Source organism: Tauraco erythrolophus, chromosome 22 (genome assembly GCF_009769465.1).
Source record: "Tauraco erythrolophus isolate bTauEry1 chromosome 22, bTauEry1.pri, whole genome shotgun sequence".
Lineage (NCBI taxonomy): Eukaryota > Metazoa > Chordata > Aves > Musophagiformes > Musophagidae > Tauraco > Tauraco erythrolophus.
Genome location: NC_141486.1, coordinates 1,749,795 through 1,772,374, shown reverse-complemented (window position 1 = coordinate 1,772,374; position 22,580 = coordinate 1,749,795). Strand labels below are relative to the sequence as shown.

The 22,580-nt window shown below is 47.0% G+C and overlaps 1 protein-coding gene across 3 annotated transcripts in view; it reads right to left on the bottom strand.

Moving 5' to 3' along the window:
• Positions 1–22,580, bottom strand: part of PNPLA7 (patatin like domain 7, lysophospholipase) — a 130,665-nt gene that overhangs the window by 35,406 nt on the left and 72,679 nt on the right. For all 3 annotated transcript variants that reach the window (XM_086625042.1, XM_086625040.1, XM_086625043.1), the window contains exons 23-25: positions 19,681–19,849; positions 18,416–18,598; positions 17,730–17,848 (exon numbers count right to left, since the gene is read on the bottom strand). In XM_086625042.1, coding sequence (XP_086481168.1) covers positions 17,730–17,848; positions 18,416–18,598; positions 19,681–19,849 — 471 coding nt within the window. The remainder of the gene's footprint in view (positions 1–17,729; positions 17,849–18,415; positions 18,599–19,680; positions 19,850–22,580) is intronic.

Genomic DNA, 22,580 nt, shown 5'->3' with positions numbered 1-22,580 from the left:
GGTCACCGCATGGATTAATAACAAATATGAAGATGGAAAACAAAAAGCAAGAAAAGACAATGATGAGAAGGCAGGATGACCTAGGAAAGGGGCAGATGAGGAGGCAGCGTTTGAGGATGATACAAATTCCTTCAGGATAGTAAACGTACTCCTTAATTTCAAGAAGTGCAGAAGGACCTCAGGACAATGGTGGAGTCAAGGGATAAACAACAGGTGAACCTCAGCGCTGATGCAACAAGAAAAACAAAAGTAGCCACGTCCCTGCAGCAACGAGCCCTTAGCTAGCTCTGCTCACCCAGAGTTTGGAACCGCTGTGGATATTCTCTGAAAAACATTAACCCAGTGTTCAGTGGAAATTCAAAAGACAAATCAAAGAAACCAGAATAAACCAGAAAACATAGGAACATACAGCCAGGATGGACCAGCGTTTTGAAAACGGCAAGCAAGCTCAGACATGGCAGTGAAAATACAGCAGAACTAGAAAATGAGAGAGAAGCACAAAAGATGACCAGGGTATGGAAAGGACTTCACGTGAGAAGAAACTAGATTCGAATCTCCGGCTGGGGAAGATCCTGACTGATGGGAGACACGCAGGGCCAGCCAACTATGTCACCATGCAGAAAGTTTTATGTAAAGGAAAGAATTTACACATAGACGTGTACGTAAAGCACAAATTGGGGAAACCACTGTTAGCAGATGGTGAAGAGGTCAAATCACAGATGGATTTAAATGCAGACTGGATGAATCAAAGGTACCAGGCTGCCAGTGGCTACTAAACTTGAAAAATCAGAGGTGCAACCTTGCGTTCAGGACGCTCAGAAGCTGCTAATTGTTGCAAATACTCATTTCTGGAGCAATCACTGCTGCCTACCCTCGGAAGTGAGAGAGCAGACGTCGAACGTCTGATCTGATCTTATAAACAGCGATCCCTTAATGGCAGAGGGACCCCTGTCCGTGCCACAGAAGCAGAGAAATGGGCAGCGGAGGCTGATTGCCTTCTGATCAGCACAAAATTGCGGCCTCTGATTTCAAACGCTTTGTCCAATTAATATCAAGTCAGTCAATTAGTTCATTCCACCTGGATGGATGCTTTGCAGTCTAAGCCATACAGCAGTAAAAATCTTCCTTTTCCCATTTTCATCCCATTTTTCTGTTCCCCCATGGTTTGCTCTATTTCCGTCCTCTTTCCGCTTGCTGTTTACACCCTATAAATACTTGCTAACAGCTGCCAAGCCCACCGTAGGTGTCATTTGGCCGAGCTATGCTGAACACATTCTTTCCATCTAAATAAATCCCCTCCAGCTGCTGAAATGCTTTGAGACAGGTTCTCAGTTATACTGGGGTAAATGACTTCAATGACAGATCTGCGCTGGTGTAGTCCAAGAGCAGAAAATGGCTCATTAAACTTTCCAAATTCTCCTGCCCCTGCTTCACTATTGCTTCCTCTCATAAGATGCCTGAAGTTAAAAGAACTGTATTTTTATCCCTGCTAGAGGAGCCCATTGTTTTCAGGCTTTTACATCGCAGCCATTTTTGCAACCTGCTTCTTGTGCCTGGTGCTTGCTGCTGCCTCATCCTTGTCTCCAAGCCACCAGCTGACACTGACACTTCGCTCAGGAACAGCCCTTACACCCTCCAGCCTGCTTTCTGGATTTGTTAAGACGTGTTAAGTACTGTAAAGCAAAGCATTTCCTGCTTGGAGGGCGATTTTAAGCTGGCTTGGGCTAGCCCCAGAACGGATTCTCTCCCTTTAACCTCTTCCGAAACTGGATCCCCTCGTTCATGCACCTATAAAATATGAGGGATTTGATGCGACCACTCTGGAATGTTTTACTTTGCTGTATGATGCCCTTGAATAAATAACAAAAGATCATCATTACTTCTATGGGCAAGCCAGCACCTCTGTGTCCCACATCAGCAGAGTCCCTGGCAATAACACAATCTTCCAGCTAAATGTGTAACAGCCACATATCTCTGACAGACACATGGATTTCAAAGCAAGATGGGAGTGAAAGTACTTTTCTTGCTCAGAAAGGGACCTCCTGTTGACTGCCAGGCAAAGTTATGTTTCCCTTCCAACCCTAACCACTCTATGATTCTATGATTTACACACAACCACAAAGCTGATTCTTCCAGTTCCAGCATCCTGAACAGCTTCGTGGTCGAATCCGTTTGTGCAAATTATAATCCCAGGGAAAGGCAAACGTGCCTGAACCCATCTTACTTCTCCACGCACCACCCGGCCTCTTGAAGAAATTACCTCCTTCCCTCCCTACAGCTTTAGGCCATCACTACCCCAAGCAATGGTACTACACAAAACTTTTCAACAACTCCTCACTCTCGGTTCTCTCTTGGCCGCTTCCTCGCAGCTCACTCCGCAAACACGGGCAGGCTGCCAAGGGGAGCTGCGTGCCGGAGCCAGCGCTGTGCCAGGCAGCACGCACCCCGCTCGCTGACCGCCCGCCGGTGCACCACGGAGAGCCGGTGCGGGCAGCGCTCACACTACAGCTAAAAAAGAAAAGAAATTGAAGCCAGGAGCTACATCCCTGTTAACAGAGTCCTTGGGCAGGAAAAAACCAAAACAGAACAAAACAGGATCGTGCGCTTCTTGTAATTCCAGGCACAGTTTCACGGGGGATCTGTCCCATTTTAGAGCGATATGTGAAAATACAAGTGCTTGGCAAGAGAGCACAAAGGACGATGGCTTGTGGCAATGCTGTACGGGCACGGCAGTGCCAGAGCACTCGCGCGGGGTGCAGGAAGGGACAGGGAATTCTCCGGTTACCTGGTGACAGGGAGCTGAACGTCATTTGCTGCGGAGGCAAAGAGGAACAGGGGAGGCCATCTAGGTACAAGGAAGGAGCTTCTCAGATGCACAGTACGCTGCTGGAGCTGCACATGCAGCTGTCCTTTGCCTTAAAGCCACCTGACAGTGCAGCTGGATGGAGCATTTTCCCTGCCAGGATTAACACCTGTCCCCAGGACACTGACAGGGACTCCTGGCACCAAGGACAAATGAGCTAGAATGTTACTTTCAAATAATCTGCACCGGAACCCAAAGACTTGCCCCAGCAGTGCAGAGTCAAGATACTAACAAAAACTCATTTCCATCACATATCACTCCCTAGGACAGGCCTGATGAATCAGCGCCCTTTGCAGAGAGCAGAAACGGCACCAACCAGTTTGAGGATAACTGGGAATAGGAGCCACGCTCCGTTTTCACCCCTGCCCTTGCCTCGCAACCTGATCGAAGCCAGACAAGTCAGGGGTTGCCCTGTGCATCGGCTGCCCCGCAGTGCCACTCACTGCACTACTTACCAAGCTCATGCTTGCAATATAGAACCATAGAACGGTTTGGGTTGGAAGGGACCTCGAAGATCATCCAGTTCCAACCCCCCTGCCATGGGCAGGGAACTTCTTGGGCAGCCCTGCCCTGGTGCTCGGGAGTGGGAGGTTGGGAGAGCAGGAGGGACACGTTGCCTGTTGCAGCCCTTAGCTGAAGGGAAATCTTAAAAAGCCTCCAAAAGCAGTGCCATGCTTCCTAAATTTCAAGTGCCGTCTCTTCTTTGCACTGATGACCACGACTAAGTAACCAGGAAGAAGGGACAAGAGTTACGGGGTTGAAGATGCGCTTCCTTGAAATAACACGGCATGCTGAGCAGAGAGCACAGACTTTCTGCCAGAAGGTCTTGCAGGAAAATTCCTGCTCCTGAAACAAGCCCTTGCTTTCATCCCCCCAGGAAACGCCACCGGCATGGGACTGTAATGCACGAAGGCCAGAGCAACGGATAAAAGAAAAATTCTCCCGTGCGACGTGCACGTGTCTGCTCCGCACGTGCCTGCCGGAGCTCGGATTAGAAAGGACTCTCGGGAAGACGCGAGTGCAGGATGGCTCAGATTAAAGCGTCAGCAGGAACACAGGCTGCCCTCTGCTCAGGTCAGGGGCTGAAGAAAATACGATGAATACAAAACCAGAGACTCTGCACCAATATTTTCTCCACAAGCCAGGTTTAGCACATCGATGGCATGTTGCCTGTCAGTGTGAGGAAGAACAAACACGACGCTGTGAGCACACAGAGCGGGGACACTCGTTTTTCAGACCGTGACTGAGGGAGCAGCAAGGCAAGGCTGCGGCTTGATGGCACCGCGCACCTCCAAAGTCCACCTCAGTTTCAGGAAGGAAGAGAAAACACAGCTCTGGTGTTCAGCATCCATCTCTCCTCCTAATTGGCTCATCAGGATGAAGATGTCTCTGAACGCACTGATGTTATTTCCTTTGGTTAAAAACAGGATCATAGAATCATAGAATGGTTAGGGCTGGAAGGGACCTTCAAAGGTCATCTAGTCCAACCCCCCTGCAAGGAACAGGGACATCTCCAACTAGATCAGGATGAAGGTCATGGCTGCTGCAGAGCTTTACCGTGTCTCCAACCAAAGCCTCCTCAGAGCAGGACACACGGCTTGCTGCACCACCTTCCCCACGTAGTTAAGTAACAATTTCTCCGTTTTTCTACCTACTTTGACAAGGGGACTTTACTGAGCTCCACTAGAGCCTACCAAACCTGAATTCAGGCTCCCTCATACCCTTAAAAGTCCTAAAGCAGTAAAGCTATGCACGTTATGAGAAGTTATTAGATCACCCAGTTACGGGGTGAGCACAGGTGAGTATGTATTTACTGCCTCATTTTAGAGACACGCAAAAGCGGTGCATCAGACGATTCCCCCAACATTAATTTGGAAGTGTAGAAATCAGCTGAAGGTGACTGAGCTTCCAGCCCACAGGAAGGGACAGCACGTCCTGAAACACCGCCCGGTACGGCACGCGGGGTCCCAAAACTGGGGCTGGTTACTGAGTTAGTGGGTCTCAGACTAACAGATACAGCTACACCCACTACAGAACTACTACCTGAATAACATTTTTTGTGGTGGTGGTGGTAGATACCTTCTCAGGTTATGCTGGAGGTGCTCACTGCATTGGGGCAGGGGGAAGATGAGATGTTATTCAAATGAAGGGCTATCTAGAGTGGTATCTGGAAACGTGAGATAAAGAGACGTTTCCTCTTTATATAACAAGAAGCATTTTTTGGTACATGTTTTGTTGCTGATCCCAACGTTGAGTGGCACAGTCACCAACTTAGAAATCAAGCAAGTCTTCTACAAGTTGCAGCTGTATCATCTCCACTTTGGCACCTTCCATCTTTTGCAGCTGCAACAATACGTACAAACATCGCTTGAAGAACTAACCATACTTGTATCTTTCCAATAGCACTATTTTCCAGCTTTCCCACCCTTCGAACTTCCCAGTATTGTAAATTTGCCAGAATAATTGTAGTGACTGAGCTGTCAGCTCAAAAGGATAAGAGAAACCAGACCACTGTATTTCTGCTCCTGCTGTACTACTTGCACACTCACAAGGGAGTTTCCAATCAGGACAACACTAACTAAGCCCCATTTCTACGCTAAATAAAGGGAATAATCCCACATTACCTGGTTCTTGCCCCAACATCCAGCTACCAACAGGATCCTTTCCAGCAGCTGCCCTGAAGGAAGCCTTCTCCCTTCCACTGCCCATTTCCAAGACTGTCCCCAGTTACACACGTATCGATCCAGAGACCCGAGTTTTTCCTGTCTTCTCCTCAATTAGCAACAGCCTTGTTTCATCCTCCCACTGAGCGTTGCCCTCAGAGTCCCACATCTCCTTAATTTAGAAGTAAGAAGCCATTTTCCCTTTAGCTTTGCCATGCTATGGAGATTGCACCTTACCCCTGCGCGCTCAGGGCTATGCAGGAATGTTCAGCAGAAAAAGCAACTCCTATTTATCATAAGCCCACTGAAACTACCTTCCTGCAAGAAAATCCAAACACAATGTCCTTTTTTGTTTCTACTTTATATACACTATCTTTAGAACAAGCTTTAAACAGGGAGATTTGTGCCTGACACAGAAGTAAATGAGAAAAAATTGTTCACCCCTTCCAGAGGGCTGTCAGGTCTACCCAGTCCTGAGGTGAAGGGATACTGGAGTTAAGCCATTAGAAGGCAGAAACAACACAAAATAAAGCCAGAGTAAAAGTAAATCAGAAAACGCACCACAGCTTTTGTTTTCTGACCCCACCTGCCAGCAGCACACTCTGGTAGGTGCGTGGAGGAGGACGAAGGAGGGAAGAGGCTGGAAGGCAAACTGTATTCCCCCATCACTCTCTCCACTTGAGGATGCCAAATAAAATCCTGTCTCTTACTCTGAGCCAAGAAACAATTCAGTTACCTGCAAAGAAAGATAATTTCATAGATTCATAGATTTCTAGGTTGGAAAAGACCTTAGAGATCATCCAGTCCAACCATCCCTAATCCCCATTAAACCATATCCCCAAGTAGATCATCCACCCTATTCTTAAACACAGCCAGGGATGGGGACTCAAGCACCTCCCTGGGCAGCCTATTCCAGTGGCTGACAACCCTTTCAGAGAAGAAATACTTCCTAACATCCAACCTGAATCTCCCCTGACTAAGCTTATGCCCATTTCCTCTTGTCCTATCACCCATCACTAATGTAAAGAGCCCTTCCCCTACCTTCCCACCATCTTTTCTCAAGTATTTATAGGCCGTAATCAGGTCTCCCCTCAGCCTCCTCTTCTCCAGGCTAAACAGCCCCAACTCCCTCAGCCGCTCCTCATAAGTTTTATTTTCCAGCCCCTTGACCAGTTTAGTCGCCCTTCTTTGGAAAACAAATATATCCTACTTTCAATTTCTTTGGAAAACAAATATATCCTACTTCCTCCACTCCTCTGAAACTTATTTGTGAAGTCTTAGAAGAGTCCATTTTCAGTACAAAGTCTGGAAGCTGCAGAAATAAGACAAAAGTGTAGCTCTTTAAAGAATTCAACTGTGATTTTACTTACTACTTCTCCAATCTCTCCTTTCTTAACAGGAAAGCTCATCGCCCAGACAGAAATTCCTAAAAGCCACAGCAATGCAAGAGCTTTACCAGCTTCCTGAAAGGACGTGGAGTTGCCAACAGAGCATTCCAACTGCTACATGGAAAGTGTTCCCTCAAACTCGCAGCTCTGTAACACGGCACATGTTTTTCCAGCTGATAAAAAGAGGTGCAGAACTAGTAACAAGAGTTAAACCATGACTCCTCCATCTCCTTGTTTAATTTCACCTGTATATCAAAGTACTGCTGTGAATAAATGAGTCTGGTGGGTTGAAGATGGGAGAGCAGGACAGGACAGACCAAATAAACTACTTGCAATTAATTTTTTTTTTTGTTTTTAAAAGTCATAACTTTGAAGTAGATGGCTCCCAAGCTCCCACTGCTCGGAGGACTTAATAGAAGCCATTAAATCTTCAATCTCCATGGCAAATGGGAGCAAATGAGCAATTACATAGGTGTTACAGATGGGAAAAAGAAAAATCAGATCATTAAGCATTACGTGGGTGCCAAGCCACATGAACATGGCTTCTACGAGCACGTGATGACCCAACTATTACACAACTCACCGAGCAATTAGCATTCAGGTCTGATAACAGCCACAGGGCTCTGTCTGTGTTTAAGAAAACTGCACTTTGCGGCAGAATTTTGAATGGATGCATAAACATGATTAACATGGCTGAGCTCTCAGGCAATACACAAGATGGTCCATCCCTGAAGAAACCAAAGAAGAGTCTCTTGGGAGCAATTACGCCGCAGAGCACTACCAATCGTTTGCAAACAGAAAGTCTGAAGTCTTCGATACGAGTTCACAGCCACATCTCATGAGGTTTTCTCAACAAAAGCAAATACTCAGAACTCACCGTTTTATTTTTAGGACTTGGGTTTTGTTTGTTCAAACAATATACTCTAGAGATGACCTGGATAAGACACTAACTAGTTATCCAAACATAAGTAATCATCATCTTTTCCAAGGAAGAGCCCATGTTCCTTACCTTTCTGCTTCAGCCTCTACAAAACGGCACCAGAAGTAAAACACTAAGTCAACAATGTAATTTTATCTCTAAGGACAAAGAGTTTAGACTCTTCTCTGTTATTTTAGCTGCTGGATATTGCCCTGAAAGCAAGTCATCTTTTTGAAAGACACAGGGAATTCAGGAGCCTGATTGCGTGGCTGACGCCAGAATTCAGATTTCAGCCTGGTCTATCTGCACGTGGCAACGTGTGCTGCGCTCACGACAACAGCACAAATACTCAGGGGACAGGCCACTTCTCCAAACACCAATATGAATAACCAAAAGCTCTGAAGCTCCCATACAGCAACCTGAGCTTCAAAAAAGGATATAACGAAGAAAAACTACAACTCCACTGTGCACTGAGATACAGACATCTATCTACACACACAAAAACATGTTACAGGTCACGAAATAGCTTCGCTTCCTCTGAAAGGCACCTACCGCAGCAGCAGGGTAATGGTACGTGAAGGAGGGTGAAGACTGCAGGGTGATTAATGCAAGGGGCATGAGGATTAACCTCGGGGCTGCCAACTTTCTGCCCTTCCCAATGTCAGAAGATAGATGTGGCCTGGTGTATAAAGAGATTACTTTGAAGAAAGGGAACTGGAGGAACAATATTTCAAGTATTTGGGGTTTTTTTTTCCACGACACGAAGCAGATTCAGCCTCTTTCGTATCATTTTGATACTTCCAAACTGCAGAAATCTTGCTTCATCAGCCTTATTGGCCACTGGCAGACTGCAGGTGCTGGATGATAAGCTTCGTTCTTCTGTTTAGAAGAAGGCAAGAAGCATTTTTCAAGTCTCTTTCGTGTTTCAGTTCCATTTCCTGACACCCTTTACTGCAATATCAGGATGAGGAATGGGATCCTTTTAGCCATGCATATTCTTCAAGACCTGCCTTGCTATAGAAAAGGAAAGCAGAGTCCTTACTTGCCATCCCAGTATCTTGAGCAAGCAGTCAGATACAAACCACAAGTTTCATTGATGCTACCTGACTGCATCGGGGGAGAGAAAAAGGAAAACAAAACAAAACAAACCAGGAATTACAAAAAATCCTCACTCTTATCTTGCCTAAGTAGAAATCTGGAAACGGTGTGAAGCGAGTGCAGAAGGACCGGACCTGTGCCAGACTGGCTCGGTACGGGACTGCCAGCGCCAAGCTGGAGACAGGGATCCTGGCCCACCCCAACCCGAGCCCGGCACCGCCGACTGCTGCTCTCCACACCACCAAGGCTGCTCACCTGCCTGAGGACAGCACTGCACCCACGTTAGCTCCACAAGATCACACGTGACCACGTCTGGCCGTGAACCTTTCCGTTTCACCAGGACAGCAAACACTCTCCCGCAGCCGATTAGAACCTGGCACATCCTCCAGGCTCAGCTTCAGCAGCAGCTACTCCAGAAGCTGTTGGCTTCCACCAGAGCCCCTCTCCTACAGCATCTCTGCACTGTGGAGAAGACAGCAGAGCTGGTGCTACCCAGAGTTGGCCAGGGACTACAGGGTTGGTTTGTGCGGGCTCCCTGCTGCCCAGAACAGGCAAGGATATTCTCGTATCTCAGCAACCCCTGCAAAAATGTTGACCATGTCTTGGCGCTGTACCTGCACAACCCAAACAGGGTTACCAGCTGCCTGGTTATTCCTCAGCCACTGCACGCTGGAATAAAGAGTCAACTTTATCAGAATAACTGGGCTGGATGTCAGGTTTCAAGCAAATTCCCCAGACACACCCAAACCCTGAGACCAGAGCATAAATCCATGTACATTTAGAGGTAACAACACTCTCCTAAACCCCCAAACAACTCCCAGTTGTAATAGCTTATACTTCTCTTCCATGTAAGTGCTTCAGAGCCATTTATGAAGGGTGACCTGCACAGATGGCAAAGCTGAGATGGCAAACGCCTCGTTTTGCAGAAGGAGAACACAAGTTGCAAGCCTTCAAGCCCATGTGACGTCAGGAGCCGAACACCAGCACAGTGAAATCCTGACTGCCAGTTCCTCGCTCCAGTGACGTGACCCTCAATAGCTGCAGTAACTCATGACACCACGAGCACCTTGGAGAGGCTGTTGTTGCTCTTTCAGAACTATCCTAGCCAAGGTCAGAACGAAGAAAAATGGTTTCAGCAAGAATTTCATCATTTACTTCAGAACAAAGTGTTTTATCAGACTATGTCTTTTGCGTACTTCAAAGAATCAGAATCTAATTTTTCCACGTTTTTCAAGCTGTCAGCCCTCTGTTGACTGTGAAATTTAAGTACTGTGAGACAGAGATAACAAATGAAGAGTATACCTGTACCCCATTATAAACCACTGAGAGCAACCTCAAACATCGCTATCAAGAATCTATTTGCAAAATACAGCGTGTCCTGAAGCTCACTGCGTGATCTGAGAATTATTTCAAAGCCAAGTGAGCTTCTGTTAAGCTGAGGAATAAGGACACCTCCTGGTATGGCAGAAATAGTTGGCAAACTACATTTTTTTGCAATGGGTCCTTTGAGAGAGGACTTGAAAGCGAAGACTGAGAAAGGAACTAAAGAGCAGACATAAAGAAGACAAGCAGGAATGACAGTGGAATGAAAAGAGTGTGAAGAAACCAGATAATCTTGGGGCTTGGATGTGTCAGAAAGGGAAAACAGAGACTTACAGACTAACAGAGACATGGCCAGGAAAAAGAAAAAAGGTAAATAGATTATATGTGATCTAGATACGAATAGAAGCATGGAGAAGACATTATTAAGCAAGTTCTCAAGATGAGCATTACTTCTATCCTCCAGCACAAGGAACTGGGTAATACCAGCACATCAGGCTGCACAGATCCCAGATCCCTGTCCCTTGTACCTCGGGGTGCTCCTCATTAGACTCAGCCTATGTAAAGTTTTGAACCCAGCAAAGGAGCTGAAAAACATTTATTGTGTTCCAACTTATGTGAGGAACATCAAGAGTCCAGGAAACTCCCCTGGAATTTTCTTTCAACCCTTCTGTAATCTCTAGATTGAGTATGTTTAGGACCCCATAGGGAAAAACACTGCTCTGTGCTCTTCACGGCAGCATTCTCAGTGCACGTCTCTGGAAGGAGCTTCTGAATCATAGAATCATAGAATGGTTAGGGCTGGAAGGGACCTTCAAAGGTCATCTAGTCCAACCCCCTGCAAGGAACAGGGATATCTCCAACTAGATCAGGTTGCTCAGGGCCTTGTCCAACCTGGACTTGAACGTCTCCAGGGATGGAGCATCCACCACCTCTCTGGGCAACCTGTTCCAGTGTTCTACAACTCTCATAGTAAAAAATTTTTTCCTAATATCCAACCTGAACCTACCTCCCTCTATTTTAAAACCATTACCCCTTGTCCTATCATAACTGGCCCTCCTGAACAGCCTCTCCCCATCTTTCCTGTAGGCCCCCTTGAGGTACTGGAAGACCGCTATAAGGTCACCCCGGAGCCTCCTCTTCTCCAGGCTGAACAGCCCCAACTCTTTCAGCCTGTCCTCATAGGAAAGGTGCTCCAGCCCTCTTATCATCTTCGTGGCCCTCCTCTGGACCCTCTCCAACTGGTCCATGTCCTTCTTATGTTGGGGACTCCAGAACTGGACGCAGTACTCCAAGTGAGGTCTCACGAGGGCAGAGGCATCAAATTCCTTCCCACTCCCCCGACACGTTCTTGCAACAGCACATCATCTGAGTGCTTCTGCTCGAGGTTAATAGTTTTAGAAAAGCAACTCTCTGCACGCTTCCAGTTACTACCCTGAACTGGAGGTGCAGTAACTGATCGTATGAGCCCACCACCTCCACTGCAAGTACTGCAGCTCTGCAGGGGTAGTTTTAAGACAACGTCCACGCACACACTTCTCTCTGATAGGAGTAAAAACCTCATATCGTTAGTTATCCATCTTAGCTGAGGAAGAATTAATCTTCCTTAACTGCTGGAACTGAATTCGAAGCACCTGCACCCTAAAACTTCACGCAGTCTCCCCAGGAGACTCTGTTATTGCCCGAGATTGAACGTCGGGGTTTCATAACCACGACGCTGCCACCCTGCGCCGCAGGAAAGGCAGCTCCAGCACGGAACGCGCGTCGTCTGCATCCCGCGAGCGAACCGTCCATCCCCAGGACAGCGCTGTGTCACTGGAACATCATTTCCACCTCGAATTCCAGCTTTTTATTGCTCTGATGTTTCATCACACGTTGTAGGCTGGCATATGGGATGTCAGCTCCACCACTGCACGACCAGCCAACCTGCTCCACCCCATGGTGTGCGAGCCTTGGTCCTGACCCAGGAGCCTTCACTTCTTTGACGCCCTAGAAGGCTCACTAAGCTTAGACATTTTCTGCACAGCCTTCCCTATTTTCAGGGAACAGACATGCTTCTCTCTGCTTCTGTGGACCATGGAGCAAAAGATGACAGTCCAGAAGGGATCTCAGTCGCTAGACAACTTGCACAGCTACAGCTGCCAGTGCTCTTCTCCACGGCAGCAGCACTGCAAACCAGACCTCCCTGCGTCGCCGTTCCATCTCGGTCTTTGGTAGAGCTAACAACAGCCCCAAAAAAGAAGAGGTTTTATTTCTAACAACTCTTCCTTGCAGCACATTACCCCAGTAAGTCCAACTGCTTCGTTACCATGTTACGCTGCCGAGTATTTGCACGTTCATTAATTTTGGCAGCTTGTCAACTTTTCCTTAACCAATTCAAGTAAGGCAGAGAAAACAGTGACTTCACAGCTCCTCTCAGAAAAGAAGCTGATGAGAATTTCACAGGAGGTGAAAGTGGAATTTCTGTCGCCTGCAGTGTGTCCCTCTTGCCAAACACCAAGGACCTGTGTCATGCAATGAAGAAGTGAAAGTTGCTCTGAGTTAAGATGGCAAAATCCAATTAAGTAGGAAGTATCAAGCAACTAAGTAACAGAGTAACCACAAACCACCTCCTGTTCTCAACTATCATGAGAAAAGAACAGAATTAGGAAATAGCCTGCCCTCACCTGGGAGGAGATCACAAAGTTTTTGTACATTTTAAGGCTGCTCCTCTCCAGGTGAGAACAACAAACCAGACAGAAAAACAAAACAAACCCAAAACATAACCCCAAAACTACTATCTTTATTAATTATTTCTGACTCCTCACACGAGCATATTGCGAATTCAGCCTCTGCACTTACGCCAACTCCGATACCACTGAATGGCTGGAAGCGTAACGAAGGTACGGCGTTACAGACCATGGAACAGCAGCATTCCCTCCAGCTGCCGAGGGCAGCCGGCAGCTCCCCAGAAGGCTCCCTGTCCCAGAGGACAGCAATGTGCAACGACACTACAGTAGGAATATAACATCTTACGACACAGAATGTACTTGCTTTCAAGTATTTTACAGGCAGAGGCAGGTCATCAACACCCAAATTCCTTTGCAAACAAAGAAGGGGGTGAGAAAACACTATAGAGTTTGTTCATATCCAAGGGCTCCTTTCCTCCTAAGCCAAACCTGCATGCTAAAAGCATCCATCAACATTTAGAAATGGAATATGACCTTCTAAAGTTCTCAAAATGACCGTTTCAAGTTTTCCCTTACGTTGGGAGCTTTTCATCAATCCTTCTCTACCATGATCGCTCAGAAACACAAAGGGGCACAGTGACAGCTGGGAAATCTCTCAACGTGCTGCCACACTGGGCCCAGCCTTCAAATAAGAGTTCCTCGTACCTGTGCTGGGAGAGGCACATGTGCATCCACCATGTCCCAAGGCGGGTGTGGGCATGCCCTACCTTCACCTTGCTTGACCCATGTATGTAGGAACATCTGAGCTGTACATCCCTTGGCTCCTTCCGACTGCAGAACGGGGTTTTGCCCAACCTGACTGTGTTTAGGAATTACTTATAAGCTACAAGTCGTTGTCCCAGTGCAGACTAAGCACAAATTCTTTCTGCCTTCTGGACAGACAGCAGTGTCAAGGGACCAGTGTCCAGTGGCAGAGGTCAGCAAGACTGATAAGCTGGTTTTCACTCAGACTTGCCTGAATGGAGTTGCAGCCAAACACAATGAACGCAGCGCCAGTAAAGCCTCCTTGTTTTATTCTTTGTGCAATCAGGGGTCTTGGAGTCAACCACTCAGGGTGCAGAAGGCAACTGTGATCTCCTGAGAGCAGAACAGTTACAAGATCTGCCTCTTAGGCACTCTTCTAGTCTTCTCATCATTGAGTAAAGCCATCGAATCCGAAGATAAAGCCAGGCTTTGAAAGGAGCACAGAGATCCAAGTCAGGCTCAGCGCAGCAGCCAGTAAGTGACCAGGTGGCAGATGGACCTGCGTGTTTGGCCTTCTCTAAAGGCATGGAGCGTGAGCACCCTGCACGTGGCACGGGCTTCAGGAGCACAGGCAGAACAGGCAACAAGTGGCTTCATCAGACAGAAACATCTCCGTAACGAGAAAGGCATAACCTGCTGCTTCTACACTGCTGCTTTTATCCTCCCTTTTCAGAGGGCCAGAGCTGAAAATAAAGAAGAAAAGGCAGAAAGAACAAGTTGATCCAACAGGCCAACTGCCCAAAATGAAAAGGCGTGAGTCTGAGTCAATTCCTTAGAGCCAGCAAGGAAGTGCTGGGGAAAAACCTACCTGATGTATCAAGTGCTGAGGTGAAATAATAAGTTAGAGGAGAAAACCAAACAGAAAGAGGAGAAAAGAAAAGGCGCCCTGATGAAATACCCACAGATATCCTTCAACAGCAGCTCCTCAGGGAGGGCCTAAATGCTCTGCCTGAAGGAAAGGGCAGAGGAGAGAAGGGAACGGCGCCGCGTGCCGCACAGCCCCAGCCACCCGGGCACCACGCCGCGCCGACTCCGCAAACGCCGGCTGGTAAACGTCTCCGGCGCCACGTGCATCCAGCAGCTGATTGTTCTGCCTTATTTTTGATAGCCCATCCAAAAAAGCCAAGGAACTGCTTTGAACAGTAGCTCTTTCCTACTCGACAAGCCTATCTTGTGCACATCGCGTATTTGTGTCTGGAAATACAGCTTCCCATCAAAACAGCCCAACTGGAACAGGGCGAACGCTTTGTGTTTTCCCATTATGCCTATGCTGGACCAAATTCACTCCTAGAATAACGACATTATAACTAACAACAAAGCTTGTCATCACAATTTTGCTTAAGTCAGTTTTCCGAAACAGCACGATCCATTTTTTTTTTTCCAAAGCCCCAGGGATTCCCAGGAATACTTCTGTATTATTTACTCCCTATAAATTTTAGTTTCCAAGCAGCTTTGCTAAGACAACTATAGAAAACCAAAGAAAGGGTGGGCTGTACGTGGGATGGCTAAAGGTCATGAGAATGATTTATGGGAGGGTTTATGCCTTTGTTGCAGGGTTTGATGTGTCATTATGCTTGCAGCTACATTGCAAAGACATTATTTTTCTAAATGCAAATCCCTTTTCCTTCCCTCAAACTCCACAATGTTTATAACTGAAATTAAGTTAGCACTTAACAGAAGCAAAACACTATAATTTTAGAACTGTATCACTTTGATTTGTTTTATTTTTATACTCACAAGAGCAAGAAAACCTTTAGTTCCTATGTGCCTTTTGTCATGACAAACCAGAAAGATAATTACTAGGAAGCTGCTCTGGTAAAACCTCCCAAACCAACTGTCACTGGGAAGCCAGAAAAACATTCCCAAAATAACAACTAAATAATTGATATTACTGGAGTCACGGAACACAATACCTTTAACAGAAAGAACCACCAGCCAGTCCCCTGTAACTATCAGCTCGCTCTGGTTTCTGTGACCAGTATGATTCATGCTTCCAGAGCAAGGTAGGAGGTTACTTCGTGTAGAGTACTACCCCAAGGCTACGCTATCAAGAGTCCATGCAGTGACTCATCAAGATGTTTTTAGCTGGAATGGGCTTTAATCACAGGATGATTTTAAGTACCTAGTGCTTAACTCCTTGAAGTCCCCTTCTTAGCAGAGATGGGGACCTAAGAACTCACCTTGACCTGCAAACATTCCAGAAGCAGATTTCAGAGTTCAGAGTAACTTCATCCTTTCCTCAAAGTCTTAATTATATTCTCGTTTCAAAAACAAATTTTTAAGAAATCCAAATCTTTCACCTAACCACAATTTAGATGACAACTCAAGTACAGAAATAGCATTTTGCACCTTTCCATTGAAAACACAATGCTCACACCATCCATGTGCCAGCCTGAGCTCCCAGAAAAAGCATTTTAGTCCATGACATAAATAAGGTTTCAGAGAAAGAAGAAATTATCCTATTTATTCATTCTGTCATTTAATCCTCTTCAAGTCCTCCATATTGCATAGATGGAGAAATGAGCAAATTAATGGCTAATGGGTCATGGTCACATTGCTGAACGGGTGGTGAGCATCCAGAAATCCTAAAGCCAACACAGTAGCAGTGCAGAGGTTCGGATTTGCGAAGGAGGACAACATAGGACCAACAAACAGGCTCAATAATCCTGCTCTTTCTTACCTCTGCTCTTGAAAACCAGCAGGTGGTAGCTTGCAAATTAAGTCGTAGAACAAAAAAATAAATAGTTTGGCAAAAATTACAGCAGTGTTTACAGAAGGAAGAAAGGAAGGGAATGAGCAAAATGTGCTGCCAGAAATATAGAAGTGCACATATTTTAGCATGACACAGGCTTCACTAAAAACAAAGATATCAGGCAGCTTGTAACAAAAAAAAAAAAACCACGAGTGCTTTGCATTAGTCAGTTAGAAGCCGCCTGAGATACTCAGATTAAGCAGAAACTCCCCTCCTCTGCTTCACTTTATGTCTCCACAGGATAGTGCTTATCTCAGAAATGGAATACTGAAATCATCTTAGGTGAGGAAACTGTGAAAGCAAGCAGGATGAAGGCTTCTTTGCAGACACTCAAAGAAACAGCCACCGCGCTGGCTGTCTCAGCATCAAGTGACTAATCAGAACGAGCTGTCACAGAGGAGCTCCAGCCCCTACCCCCAAAGCATGCAGTGGTCCAAAGACAAAAACATGACATTTCCACGTATTTAAACAGACAGACTATGTGCAAATTATATGTTTGGCGTTTTTTTGAGAGTAGTATTTCAAAGCACTGCCTTAAAGAGGGGCTTCAAGAACATGGTGATGAAGCCAATGAAGGTGATGCTCTCTTGAGATAAAGGGCTACTAAATTCTATGCTTGTCTGAACATAAAACTCTCAAAGTAAAAATGGATTCCAACGAAAATTATCAGTAATAATTTATTTCCAAAGCTCACTAGGAATTCAGGCAGAATCCTAATCGAGTGTTCAGCACACACCTTGCCCCCACGTCTGCAAAAACACAATCTTTCTGTAAAGTAAGGCTGTCAGAAACGTATTGGTATCCGGGGTTTTGGGTGACTATAAAGAAGAGAACATTCGCCCATTAGAGGACATAATTCCTCTTGCTGCTCAAACTTTGAAAAGTTTTGGGGCCTTTGAACTCTTGCGAGCCATTTCCCAATGTAAGAATCCATAGGGGAAAAAAAACCCATAGTGTAGGCCAACGAGAGAAAGAAAAGTCATATTTAGTGCCCTGGTCGTCTCCTGATATTAAGCTCAACTTATGAGAAGTCTCAAGGGGTCACAAACACTCTTGTTCCTTCTGCAGAAATCCAAGCACAGATCCCCACAGCGGGTTAAGTCTCTGTAACAAAACCAACTCCTCAGCGTCTCCTCCAAACGCAGCTTACAGAAGAAGGCTGATTTTACAGGATGCCCGTTATCCCGAACTGTGACAGTGGCACTCTAGGATCTGGTAGCCCCGCACCACCGTGCCCAGGAGAAGCCACTTACCTCGCTCCTCCGCCCCCGAGGACCAGCGCAATGGCGTTGCCCGTCAGAACACGCGCCAGGCGAGAAAAGTCAGAGTGCCGGTTGGGCGGTTTCTCGAATACACGTTTGTACACTTCTATCTGCAGGAGAGAGGCAGAAGATGGTCACTCTAAAGGCAGGGTAGAGCCTCCTCCACCAGCCAACACTGCACCGTTCAGAGGTGGACAGCTGTTCTTCCAATGAAGAGGGTTAATGAACTGTCCAACGGTTCTAGCGATCATACACATCGCTCCTATAGTAGCTGGGAGAATTTCATCGTATTTTCTTCAGAGCTACTTCTCTTTCTTGACAAGGGTTTGAAGTTACTGGGAAGCATCCCAAGTCTGCCTCTGCTTTACCTTTAGGAAGGCTTTTCATAAGGCAGGGGACTCTCCCAGCGAAAGGGACTACCGCATGTCCACACCTATCAGTATGACCTTGAAACAGTATTGACTGTCTTCGGCCAAGCCAGTTACGCATCCATGAAGAAGACATGAGCCCCTTATCCCTACACTTCCTATAAGATTTAAAGAGAACACTCTCTGTGCGACAGTCAGCTGCACGTCAGAATATCACGGAATACCATTATGTCAGATGACCTTTAACTGATGGAGCACAAGTAAGGTATGACAGCTAATGGACCAGTCACCAAAGCAGGAATCTCTTACCAGATCGGGCAGGCTTCTTTTGGAAAAGACTCTGCGCGGACAGCGGAGATGAAGATGAGCGGAACACCAGCTCCGCATGTTGAGCCATTCCACGGTGCGGGAAGGGAGAGGCCCATCCTCCCTATGGAGCAGAATGAGTTGCTTCTGGGCTCGGACCGCAGTGTTCTCCAGCATCTTCTCCAGCTGCAGCACATGACACACACCAAAGGGATGGGGGTGTCAGGTATTTACTGCTCCAGGAGCACTTTCACAGAACGCCCTATCGATGCAGAGATACACACACATCTGACTGACCTCAACAACACTGATTGAGACAACTCTGCTGTTAGCTGTGGGCTTACGTGGCATCCAGAACCCTCAAAACCAGACAAGGATTCAAACCTGCATGCTTAAAAATGAATGGTTTTTTACCTAAAACATAGACTATTAAATGCCCAGCACAGACACACCCCGTTCATGCAAAATGAGATTGCTTCCCAAGTCATAGTCAAGCCTACAAATATTCAGCACGTTGTGTTCTTTCACCTCCAATGAGTCCCTTTTTTTTCTCCTTGCATTCCTTATTTTTATTTTTTTGTTGTTTAAAGCAACTGATGGCGTCTTGCCTTTACTGTGCTTCCTGCCTCCCACATACAGTCCTGAAGAACCAACACAAAGTGACATACGGGAACGCTGCAGATGGTAACAGTCCCACCAGGCTCTTTGGGGGTCAGGTTCAGCACTTCACAATCCTAAAAAACCCACTTGTGACCTCATTTTTAAATTTCACACAGGATTTATGTGCTTGGTCAAACAACGTTGGTAATAAAATACCACACATAAAAATAGATAGGAAGAGGAAAAAACCCACAGCTTACAATCTGTAATAAAATATATTGAATTATTCATAAAATACAATTTATATCTGCATTTCCTAGGCACACACTATGAATTCCACGCAGGCAGAAAAGAATTTCTCTCTCTCTCTTGCAAAGAAGTTCTGAACAAAAATGCAAAGCTTCAAAGCAACTTGCCTTTGGATTTACCACTGGCCAAAATGACTCTTTAGAGAAGAACCACCTAGCTGGAAGTTCTTCTGTATAAAACTTGCCATTTCAGAGGATCCTCATCCAATTCTTTTTCTATTTATAACACACACTTCTCAGGAATACTTCATTATTTATGCTTCACTCGGTATTAAACCCAGGAAAATTCATGAGTATGAAACAACCTTCTTTGATCTGGACTGTTACCAGTGTAAAAAGGGGAAGGAGCTATTTCCACACCTCTCCAACAGTGGGTTCCTGGTCTCCCAGCCCGACGATTAAGATGCAGTCGGCCTGCCGGATGCAGCGCTGCGTCCATGGAGTAAGGGTGCTGTCTGCCTGGTAGAGTACAATGCGGTGAATGTCCTCCTGCTGTCCCAGCCAGCTAGTCAGTCGGTACTCATGGATACTGGGGACAGAAATGAAAAAAAAAAAAACAAAACCAACAAATTAAGAGAGTCAGGAGCTGTGATAGAAGACAGTAGAAAGAAATCTGCCATGTCAAGCACAAAATCCTGAGATGATGTGGGATGAATCCTATGACTGGAGTGTCGGAATGGAAGGATAGAGGCTCTTTAGGACGGACTGGCAGAGAAGACAAGGAAGAGGTGTTGCCCTCTATGTCAAAGACCAGCTGGAGTGCATGGAGCTGCATCTCGGGATGGATGACGTCCCAACTCAAAGCTTATGGGCGAGGATTAAAGGGAGGGCAGGGGACATGGTAGCAGGGGTCTCTACAGGCCATCTGACCAGGAAGACTGAGCGGATGAGACCCTCTACAGACAGATAGGAACAGCCTCACATTCACAAGCCCTGGTCCTCATGGGGGACTTCAACCACCTCGATATCTGTTGGAGGGACAACACAGCAGGGCATAGGCAATCCAGGAGGTTCCTGGAAGGCATGGATGATAACTTCCTTCTCCAAGTGGTAGAGGAACCAACAAGGAGAGGTGCTTTGCTGGACCTTGTTCTCACCAACAAAGAGGGGCTGGTGGGGAACATGACGCTCAAGGACAGCCTTGGCTGCAGTAACCATGAAATGGTGGAGCTCAAGGTTCTTAGGGAGGCAAGGAGGGCGTTCAGCAAGCTCACTGCCCTGGGTTTCAGGAGAGAAGACTTCGGCCTCTTCAGGGATCTCCTCGGTAGAGTACAATGAGATGAAGCCCTGGAGGGAAGAGGGGCCCAAGAAAGCTGGTTAACATTCAAGAATCACCTCCTCCAAGCTCAGGAGCGGTGCATCCCAACAAAGAGAAGTCAGGTAGGAACACCAGGAGGCCTGCATGGATGAACAAGGAGCTCCTGGACCAACTTGGACACAAAAAGAAGGCCTATAGAGGGTGGAAGCAAGGACAGGCGGCCTGGGAAGAATACAGAGCGATTGTCCGAGCAACCAGAGATCAGGTCAGGAAAGCTAAAGCCCTGACAGAGTTCAATCTGGCCAGGGACATCAAGGGCAACAAGAAAAGCTCCTATAGATATGTCAGTGATTAAAAGAGATTTAAGGAAAACGTGGTCCCTCTCTGGAAGAAAATGGGAGACCTGGTCACCTGGGATATGGAGAAGGCTGAGGTTCTCAATGACTTCTTTGCCTCAGTCTCCACTGGCAAGAGCTCCAGCCGCACTGCCCCAGTCACAGAAGGCAAAGGCAGGGACTGGGAGAATGAAGTACTGCCCACTGTAGGAGAAGATCAGGTTTGAGACCATCTAAAGAACCTGAAGGTGGACAAGTCCATGGGACCTGATGAGGTGCATCCGTGGGTCCTGAGGGAACTGGCAGATGAAGTTGCTAAGCCACTATCCATCATATCTGAGAAGTCATGACAGTCTGGTGAAGTTCCCACTGACTAGAAAAGGGGAAACACAGCCCCCATCTTTAAAAAGGGGAAAAAAGAAGACCCAGGGAACTACAGGCCAGTCAGTCTCACCTCTGTGCCTGGCAAGATCATGGAGCAGATCCTCCTGGCAACTATGCTAAGGCACATGGAAAACAAGGAGGTGATTGGTGACAGTCAACATGGCTTCACTAAGGGCAAATCCTGCCTGACTAATTTGGTGCCTTCTATGATGAGGTTACAGCATTGATGGATAGGGGAAGAGCAACTGACATCATCTACCTGGACTTATCCAAAGCATTTGATACCGTCCCACACGACATCCTTGTCTCTAAACTGGAAAGACATGGTTTTGATGGATGGACCACTCAGTGGATAAGGAATCGGCTAGATGGTCACACTCAAAGAGTTGTAGTCAACAGCTCCATGTCCCAGTGGAGGCCTGTGACGAGTGGTGTTCCTCAAGGGTTGGTACTGGGACCAGTGCTATTTAACATCTTTGTTGGTGACATGGACAGTGGGATCGAGTGCACCCTCAGCAAGTTTGCAGATGACACCAAGCTGGGTGGTGTTGTGGACACGCTGGAGGGAAGGGATGCCATCCAGAGGGACCTGGACAGGCTGGAGACATGGGCCTGTGAGAACCTCATGAAGTTCAACAAGACCAAGTGCAAGGTCCTGCATGTGGGTCGGGGAAATCCCAAGCACAAGCACAGGCTGGGGGGAGAATGGATTGAGAGCAGCCCTGAGGAGGAGGACTCGGGGGTGCTGGTGGATGAGAAGCTCAACATGAGCTGGCAATGTGCGCTGGCAGCCCAGAAAGCCAACCGTGTCCTGGGCTGCATCCAAAGCAGCGTGGGCAGCAGGTCGAGGGAGGGGATTCTGCCCCTCTGCTCTGCTCTTGTGAGACCCCACCTGGAATGCTGCCTTTGGCTCTGAAGTCCCCAGCACAAGGAGGACATGGAGCTGCTGGAGCGAGTCCAGACGATGCCATGAAGATGATCCAAGGGCTGGAGCACCTCTGCTATGGAGACAGGCTGAGAGAGTTGGGGCTGTTCAGCCTGGAGAAGAGAAAGCTCTGGGGTGATCTTCTAGCAGCCTTCCAGTACCTAAAGGGGCTACAGGAAAGCCGGAGAGGGGCTTTGGACAAGGGCGTGTAGTGACAGGACACGGGGCAATGGCTTTAAACTGAAAGAGGGGAGATTTAGATCAGATCTAAGGAAGAAATTCTTCCCTCTGAGGGTGGTGAGGCACTGGCACAGGTTGCCCAGAGAAGTTTTGGCTGCCCCATCCCTGGCAGTGTTCA